Raw genomic sequence first — 9,015 nt, 5'->3', positions numbered from 1 at the left:
AAAGTCTTCCTCGCACACTTTCTCTGTCTTCTTTTACACACACAAGGGAATAGAATTGTTGAAAAGGGCCAGGCCAGGCCAGTCTATTTTAGCCTGAATCCGTTTTTAAGTCCCGGCCGGTTTTAATATTGATTAAAAGCTTTAAAAGATGGACCTAAAATTTTGCATAGCTAATCAGAAGCTCCACGCTGTTTAACTTGCAAACAATCTATGGACGATCTTAACCTGATCATAAGGTGGTCCGGATCAGCCTTTGGACTCACCATAACAACCTTACATGAGAGGAAATAATTCAAGCTCTAGCGGCCGGCCTGTTCTAAACCGGACCGGGTCAGTCCATGAACCCACTACAACAACCTCCACATGGGAGAAAAAGGATTCAAGCTCCAATGCTTTTTTTTTTGCAGTGGAAAGAAACAAAGAAAAATGAACTCTTCATAAACATACTTGATGCTTGAATGAAAATATGATTACATCAACAATCAAGGAAAGAGAAGTCTTTGGTACTTGGTCTCTCTTTTGGAACTAGAATCATCGCAGTGAACCCTCTTCCGGTTAAGATTACTCCCACAGCTATTTGGTGACAATGGCGTTGCTTCAGGAATAATCACTGGTGGAATTTCGAATGACTCTAGCTGCGGTGGTGGATAACGCCATTGTGGAAGCTGTCCAGCCAAAAGCAGAGTCTGAAGCAGAGGCCCTGCCTTCAAAACCGCATTTAAAAGCTTCCCTTTCTCCGGTAATGTCATGTCTGGAAAATCTAACTCGAGTTGCATCGGTGGTTCAAAACATGAGACAACGCTTTCCTCACCGTCGGATGAAAGAAGCCCACTGAGGTGTGGGTCTTGTTCATCTACAGTCTGGTGTTGAAGGATGATGTTTTTGTCAAGAAGAAGCTTCTTGTATCTCTTTTGTGCTTCATCTTTCTCTTTAATAGTTTTGTTGAGGAGATCTTTGAGCTGCATTATGTGGTTGTCTTTGGCATTGAGTTCTTCTTGGGCTACCCTTATTGTTTGCTCCAACTCCACTCTTGTGTGGAGAAGTGAATGTCTTAACTCTTCTATTGTCTGCCCACAAAAATAAACATCTGAGTTTGGAGGAAAAATTGAAAGTGAATCAATCAAAGAACTAGAAAAAGAAAGTGAATTAAGCTCTTGAAGAAGAATGTGGAATTGTGTTTAATTTACCTTTATACCACACTGGTTTTGGTGAACACAACTAAGCAGATAATTTGGTCTCTCCATCTTCTTCAATGAATCAGTTGTAGAGTGAGTGAGAGAGTTATATATGAGTTATGATGAGTTTATATTGTATGTTGTCATCGTTATAAATAAAATATAGGATAGATTTGATTTGCACTGGTTTTATTTATGATTAGTGGGTGTTTTTAGACTAGTCACAAGGGCCTGAGACAAAAATGTCTGATCCTTTTTTTTTCCATTAAAGAGAATCTTTATTGACTTTTTCCTTCGCTTTTTTAGATTTTACAAAAAATACAAAACAGAAAAACGCGTTAAACGGTAATAATGATTCTTGATCGCAATTTGACTGAACAGTAAAGTAGTTATTACATGGTCTTTTCGGTCTCGATGCGAGAGAAGTAGAGAATTTTAGTTGCAATATTTAAGAGACTAAATCAAACTAATTGTATTTGTTTCAGGTTTAGTAAATATCAAATGTATGTTCGGTTTCATACGCATAAGCATAACAACTATTGTATTTTGTTCCTTAACAAAACTTACCAGTGTTATTTACCTCTTCTACGATTGTATCGCAATCTTTCTGCAACCATAATAGCTTAATTAATGGTAACAAGACTAGTCAGTGAATGTGAAAAAAATATTCATAGTTATACTATTGCCTTTTGTCTTGAATTAAATTATTCAGGTTGGAAAGTAGGTGTTTTAGGAGTTGATTTTGGTTCTTGGGTCTATCTTCAAACTATTCAGTGATCTTGAGCGTATTTCTCGCATTTTATCCCATATATTGGCTCTTCTTTGTCTTCGGATGAAGGCCATTGGAATGTGTCTTAAGAGCTTTGCTTGTCCGCCTTTGTTGCTCTTTTTTGGTTATTCCGATGATTTTTTTGGATAATTTGTTTGTGTATTATTTGTTTTATCTTCTTGTCTCTATTACTTAGAGATTTGTTATCCCTTGTTTGGGCTATTGTTTCCGGAAGTGTTCATTGTCGGCTAAGTAATCGCCAATGTGTCAAAATGTTGTTTCAGTATGGTAGATGAAATCTTTAGACCATAAAAATTTCTGTTTTTTTTACTCAAAGCTTGTACCTATAACCTTTTTTTTTTGCTAAGAATGTAAATGTCATTACTAGAATGAATGTTTGGTTACAATAATATTGAACCAGAATCTGCTGTTAAGCCATTCTATTCTTAAAGGCCGCAAAAAAGTTTTTAAAAAACTTCTAAGAAACTAAAAATTAAATCCAAGCAAACCACCAAAGGTGAGCATTGTACCTATAACCTATTATTATCATTTTTAACACTGAAAACATTATTATATAATTTGTATTTCTATTACAGATGATTGATAAACTACTTGTAACATATACAATATTAATGAACAACTTCACAAATAATGTTCTACAATATAGCTTTTCTTGCAACACTCGGATTAAGAAACGGTTCTCCATATACAAAAAATTTCGATAGACATGTTCTCTTTATATCACACGACCACAAGGAATTTATCTCTTTGCAGAAATCTATTTTTTTTTAAGCTTTGCATCATATAATATGTAAGAAACTACACTCTCTAATAATCAGATTCAAATAAGTGTAAAAACTTTTAAACCCTTGATAAGTAGGCCATGTGACGTCCACCTTATAATTCATCTCTTTGCATCAATCTAATTTTTTTTAAGCTTTGCATCATATAATCCGTAAGAAACTACACTCTCTAATAATCAGACTTCAAATAAGTGAAAAAACTTTTAAACCCTTGATAAGTAGGCCATGTGACGTCCACCTTATATTTTTCATTGTAATGATTTTTTTTTTTAGTAAAAGAGAGAAGGAAACCAATATCTCACCAATAACAATGATTTTTACCAACTGATATACTAAAGTTTTAAAAATTCAAATATAATCTGGATTCGTTTGCTAACAAGCATAACTTTCAGCTTATATACTACAAAATAAAACAGGTCCCATTTACTTTTTTTTCTTTATAAATATGAATTGGATCTTTTCTCCAATATTAATTTCTTAAGATGGTTGTCCCTGCTAGTTAATTTTTAATATATCAAAATGTGTATGGGCCACTACACCTTTTCCATACACAGTCGTTGCCCGGGCCTGGTCTAAAATTATAAAAACTTCCAACGGCAATGGGACCCTAATAACATTTCCTGAATGAATCTATTGCTTCATTCTGAAACATATTTCTAAAGTTGACGTCGATCACACATGTCCACACGTACGCAACTTTCTTTCCTTGTTCATGTGAATTCACACGTACGCGCGCTTATATACTCATATCCAAAAGTATTTAACTATTTGTAGAGTATTTGTGTGTGTGTGTGTGTGATGTGAACATGGATGGAGAAAAGTTGGTCAGCAAAAGTATGTTACTGATAACCTAACATCTTCCCTTTTGTTCTTATTCGCATGTCTCAGCTTCTTCTCCAAATTAATTCCGTTTATGTATATTGATGTATTGTTCTAATTTCAAGTTTCCATAGTGTATATCGTTTGACAAAAAAAAATCCATCATCATTAGTTACTTTAATAGAGCTCTAGATCATGTTACAAAGATATGAAACCGGCGTAATAGATGCTTAATGTGGGAGTAAAAGAATCTAATGTTGGTGGGTTAAATAAAACCAAGGGAAAAGAAACCGCACATTTCAAAAAGAGGAAAACTAAGGAGCAACTAAAAAGTCCTTTACGTCCCATCCCAACGGTGCCCATTATGACTGTGAGTTGCTATTACAAGAAAGCAAGAAAAGGACTTATCATTTATATTGCCCCTTAAATTTTTTTTATTGCGCACATTGACCCCTTTTATCGAGTGTATTCCCATCTTCATTTCTAGTTTCTATGCTTCTTAAATTTTACCAAAATCTCTTTTATTTTCTGTAACTTGTAACCAAAATATTCTCCAATCACGATTTTATCAGAATTGTTAGTTTGTTACAAGTCCCATCATCATTACTAAAGGCTAATCAGTTAGGTGGCCAATTATTCTTAACGCCCGACATAATTAACCAGCTTGATAGCGAATTAGTAAAGCCTGAATCAGCACTAAAAAATTCATTAGTTAACATAACTTACAACAGCAGTACCACTCAATGAGTTGTATTAGATTTGGTAACATATACCAAATCTATCAATGACACAAGGATGAATTTTTCTTTTACACCCAAGACATGGGCTAAAAGAAAGCTTAATAGAGGGGTTCGAAAATTTAGTTTTTCTCAGTGGTTAAGAGTTAAACTTAGGCTAAAAACCAAAACCAAAACCTAAAACTAACTAAATTTCACATTGGAGACTTGCTACTAACGTTTCAGGTTTACCACTTCAAATTTCACTTTGGAGACTTGCTGCTAACGTTTCAGGTTTACCAATTCAATCGCTTCTGCATCCTTGACGAAGATATGAAGCTTTGGTACGAACCTGTGTTAATACCCACAAAAACTCAGATTAAAGTAAAAGAAGACAAGTTTTTTATATATTTTTTAGTTTGGTTTCTACTCACTTTTGATGCAAAAGGCCGAAGATCGGTGCTATTGATCTGACAAAAACAGTTTCTGAGAAACACATCCCACATGTCTCTCAGTACTGGCTTTTCCTCAACCAGCTTACTTGACAATAGCCAGTTCTCTGCCAAAACCAACATCATGTACGTTCTGAAGAGGTTGCAACTCTTCTCCTTCAGATTGATAGCCATCAGCGAGCTCATCAGATTCTCGTCGCTCTCCTGAGAATCAAAGACCAGAGTATTGTGTATAAACGCATTGACTCACAGTCTTTAACTCGCTTTGAATTGGTAGATAGTTTTTACCTTATGTTCAAGTAAAACAACAAGCATTTGATTAGCGATGGAACTTCTCAAATGCTTGCTTCGAGCATCAACACCTGCTACGGACTCCACTATCCTCAAGCAGTTCATGTCTTGAGGCACTCTGCAAATGAATCAAAACCAGATAAGTCAAACGGCACAAGGATAATGGATACAAGTAAAAAAGGAGGTTCGAACCTGGAAGCAAGAGAGTTTGCTATGTTCTTGCAGCTTGAAACCCATTCTTCCTCTCTGAAGGATTCAGTAACAGATATCAAGCACTCTTGTAGGAGAAGCGAGAGACCTTGAAGACCACGATCTAAGAGCAGCCAAACAAGGACTTCGGCTAGTTGTTCAAGCTGAGATGCGGTGAAGATAGGCTTTTTACATCTGAATCAATGAAGCAACAGAGAAGGCATTAGATAGTTAAAAGAGTTATACTCAAAAGGGAGTTTTACATCACAAACCTAATCTGACAACAAGCAGAGACAAGTTTGAGCCAAGCTCTAATATTCTGAGGAGGACCTTGAGACTTGGAATCTTCAAGCCAAAAGTTAATAAGACTTCAGTGGTTAGATAAGTCTATAACAAAAAAAAAAACAAAAGGGAGGCAACAAGGAAACTCACCTGCTTCAGGTATCTCAGCATCTTGTGATGAATTGATTCTGAACCCATATGATTCAAGAGCTTCCTTAAGTATCTGATAGTTAGGAAGCCATTGAATTTCAAAAGGAGCTCCATTAACCTGATTAAACCACAATGTGTTTAACATCTAAGCAGTCAGTTTCAGTCTGGTTAGTAAAGAAGAAAAGTAGATAGCATTACCTTGTTTTGTGATAACAGTATTGAACACCAGAAGTCACAAGCAGAAGAGCTCAGGTCTTCTTTTGGTGAATACAACACTGATAAATCAAAGAGCATTGGGTTAGCCAAAACCTAAACTCGAAGAAAGAGGTAGAAGACGTACATATATCAAGTGTCCATTGGCATATGATTGTTTCCACACGTGCACACGTCAAGATCAGTTTTGTGAGCCAGCCGTTAGCCAGCAACCCTTCAAGAAATGCTGTTCCTGAGATTGTACATTAGGAGGCTACTAGTTTAAACCAGAGATAAAGAAAATCAATTAAAAAGCGATTAGTTTCATAGAAAACTAACCATTATCTGGATTAAGATCCACCACCGAGTTTAGCTGACTACTCATAAACTCTTTCAACAAGTAGCAATTATCGATATCAGGAAGCAGTGAACGCGTTGGAGCTTTCTGTATAATATAACACCAAAGACAAATGAAATTTTACAAACTATAACAATAACATTGGGATAAAACCAGAGCCTAACCTGATCTTCAAACATAGATAAACCCCACTCTTGCGTATCTTCTTCGCTGCATATCTCATTCATCTGAAAAAATGTAATCTACATGATGAAAAAAATAAACTTGAAAGAAAGTGCTGAAATTTAAAAAGAAGGCATGCCTGATTGCGACAGTCATCGACAATGGAGAGCAAAGCTTCCTGGCCACGTTCATCATCATCATCAGAATCGTAAAGCTTAGAGGAGGCTTTGCGTTTCCTGTTTCCTTTGTCTATGAGTTTGCTCTGCTCTTTGTAATGTTCAGAGACAAGATCATCCAACTCAATCACTTTCTTCCTGGTGTGACAAGACAAAAAACAATGTTGAGAAACACCCACCTTAAAGTTGAGAGCTTTATCAACAAGGGGCACAAAGCTTGAGCCTTTTAACAAGAACCAACATTTTGCCGAAATCGAAAAACAATTGAGAAACAAAATAAAAAAGGAAAGACCTTTTGTCAGCAGACGGAGGAGGGTTAACCAAAAGATCTTCGTTCTCGAAATCAAGAGGCCCGTCCATATTCATCGTTAATTGAATTCTCTCTTCTTCTTCCTTCCTTCCTTTGAGACCAAAACCCTCAAACTTTGGGAAGCGCGAATGAAAGTGGTAATTAAAAAAGGAAGGCAGTTCTTCTGACCTAAATGCTTTCGAATAATTTGGAGACCAAACCCAATTCACTTGGATGTTCGAACATTCGGCTTTGGTTCTACTTTTTCAGTTTTTTTATTTTTTGTATTTTGTAAATTTGAGTTGATTTCGGTTAGGTTCTTTTGATTTTTTTGGTTTGGTTGGAATAGTGGTGATATTGGAAACTAGATTAATATAATTCTGAACCCGGTTCAGTTTGATTACGATTCTTTTCGTTCTTTCAAGCAATTTTACGTAATTCAAATAATTTTAATTACTTCAGATACGAAATATAGGAAAATATTTAAAAGTTATAGTTAGTTCAATTTATAAATAATATTTGGTTAATTTTGGTAACATAACTATTTTTATAACAGCAAAAAAAATTCTAAATATTTACTTATTTTAAATCTTAGTATAATCAACATTTTAGATATATATTCATATTTTCAAAATATAGCTATTCATTTAGGTTATTATTTGATTCTAGCATTTTAGATATAAGTATATATGACGACAAAAAAAAAATAAGAATATATAATTTTTTTCGGTAAAATGTTAGAAAAAGATATAGAAATCATTTAGATATTTATAACTACTGGAGATTTTTTCCGCGCTTCGCGTGGATTGTGTCTTATAAATTTATTTTATTTATAATATTATTTGTCGGTTTTTTCTTTTACATTAACTTCTTGTTTTTCCAATATTAGTTTTTCTTAATTTAAATTTATATGTTTATAATTTTTCTTGTTGTAGATGAAGAATTATATATTTTATTGATGATTTTTTTGTATGTGATATAAACTTTTTGAAATTTTAAAATAATGTTATATATAGTACGATTAACACATTAAAGAAGAGAAACATATTTAGGCACATTTTACACAGGTTTTATATGCATAATTTTAAACATTATATATGTATATATTATAAGTTTGAAACATGTAAATGCTTTCTAAAGCTAAATACTTGTTCTGAGTTTACATAACTTATCGAAAGTTTTATCTCTTTTTAAATTCAAATCACAGAAAAAAATATCAAAAAGTCAGTATAGATGGGTTTTTTGGGCTTTTAAATCAACACTGAAAAATTACATGAATCAGATAACAATAGTTTTATAAACAACTGGATAAAATTTGACCGAACCAAAGATTTTCACACAATATGTTCTTTCTTCTTCAAATTGCGAAGAGCCTATAGGCACAAGAAAAAAAATCATAATTTTTGTTTTCACTTATATAACATTTTTTCTCCTTTACACACGGAGTTTATTACACTGTTATAAGCAATGGAGAACTCTATTCATATAAGATTCACATCTATGCATTTTGACAAAGAAGAATTTTAGCCATCTTTAGTTTCAGAATGGACCAACTTTAGTCATATACACTATATTTTCTCTATGATTCAAATCTTATGATTTTAATATATGTGCAGATTTTCATATGAAAAAGCACGCACGCCATCTATCATTCAACCTATTAGTTTTTCCAAAGTAAATACTATAATCCTCGTTTGGTTAGCTCCACAAATTAATTTCTTTGGATCAGTTTACTAAAAAATATAGATACTAATGTTAGAAAAGAATATAAACACTATCAACAACAAATATTGGCACAAGTTTGGATTTGCTGCTGAAGTTTGGATTTCTCCTCGGGCTGATCTACACTCTGTTGCAGCCTGGATCAATCAACCTCGCGTCAACGCAGATACGCATGCTACTCCAGTCATCAAGCTCTATTTTCAGTCAGCCATCTACCTGCTGTGGAAAGAGCGTAATGCTCGTGTATTCACTGCTGTCTCCTCACCTTCATCAGTCATCCTTGCCTCTCTCGACCGTATGATGCGTGACCGTCTCCTCTCTTACCTCGAAAGTTCTTCTTTCTCCTCTTCTCTACTTCTTTTTATCTTTCTTGTATAAGACTTCCTTGAGGCTTTTTTTACTTTGAGTTGTTGTTGATTGTTTTTGTTTCCTTGCTGTAATAAGTTGTTTAAAAACAATAGTGTAACCTT

The 9,015-nt window shown here is 34.2% G+C and overlaps 2 protein-coding genes across 3 annotated transcripts; both read right to left on the bottom strand.

Moving 5' to 3' along the window:
• Positions 1-291: 291 nt before the first annotated feature.
• LOC103829711 lies at positions 292-3,995 on the bottom strand. Its single transcript, XM_009105401.3, has 2 exons — positions 1,188-3,995; positions 292-1,067 (listed from the first exon to the last, which is right to left on the bottom strand). Exons 1-2 carry the CDS (start codon positions 1,242-1,244, stop codon positions 483-485), a joined length of 642 nt encoding a protein of 213 aa, XP_009103649.1. The 5' UTR covers positions 1,245-3,995; the 3' UTR covers positions 292-482.
• A 252-nt stretch (positions 3,996-4,247) lies between these two features.
• Positions 4,248-7,481, bottom strand: LOC103829709. 2 transcript variants are annotated; one of them, XM_033274988.1, is made up of 13 exons: positions 6,827-7,469; positions 6,498-6,672; positions 6,361-6,423; positions 6,178-6,283; positions 5,987-6,091; positions 5,845-5,921; positions 5,647-5,764; positions 5,487-5,559; positions 5,218-5,409; positions 5,023-5,143; positions 4,717-4,938; positions 4,545-4,634; positions 4,257-4,496 (listed from the first exon to the last, which is right to left on the bottom strand). In XM_033274988.1, the coding sequence occupies exons 1-12, from the start codon at positions 6,898-6,900 to the stop codon at positions 4,587-4,589; spliced, it is 1,374 nt and encodes a 457-aa protein (XP_033130879.1). In that variant the 5' UTR covers positions 6,901-7,469; the 3' UTR covers positions 4,257-4,496; positions 4,545-4,586. The 2 variants fall into 2 exon arrangements, with proteins under 2 accessions (XP_033130880.1, XP_033130879.1); XM_033274989.1 differs by having other exon boundaries at positions 4,248-4,634; positions 5,987-6,085; positions 6,827-7,481.
• Positions 7,482-9,015: the final 1,534 nt, after the last annotated feature.

The sequence above is a fragment of the Brassica rapa genome, chromosome A07, assembly GCF_000309985.2.
Source record: "Brassica rapa cultivar Chiifu-401-42 chromosome A07, CAAS_Brap_v3.01, whole genome shotgun sequence".
In the NCBI taxonomy this organism is placed as follows: domain Eukaryota; kingdom Viridiplantae; phylum Streptophyta; class Magnoliopsida; order Brassicales; family Brassicaceae; genus Brassica; species Brassica rapa.
The sequence above is the reverse complement of the archived record's forward strand: the minus strand, read 5'-3'. Positions and strand labels throughout refer to the sequence as shown.

Bases quoted from the DNA above. Each gene is read 5' to 3' on its own strand.
- LOC103829711 (XM_009105401.3), bottom strand. From the start codon at position 1,244: ATGGAGAGACCAAATTATCTGCTTAGTTGTGTTCACCAAAACCAGTGT. The intron at 1,068-1,187 runs GTAAATTAAACA...TTTTGTGGGCAG, and splicing joins AAAACCAGTGTGGTATAAAG to ACAATAGAAGAGTTAAGACA.
- LOC103829709 (XM_033274988.1), bottom strand. From the start codon at position 6,900: ATGAATATGGACGGGCCTCTTGATTTCGAGAACGAAGATCTTTTGGTT. The intron at 6,424-6,497 runs GCATGCCTTCTT...ACATTTTTTCAG, and splicing joins TCGATGACTGTCGCAATCAG to ATGAATGAGATATGCAGCGA. The intron at 6,284-6,360 runs GTTAGGCTCTGG...TATATTATACAG, and splicing joins TATCTATGTTTGAAGATCAG to AAAGCTCCAACGCGTTCACT.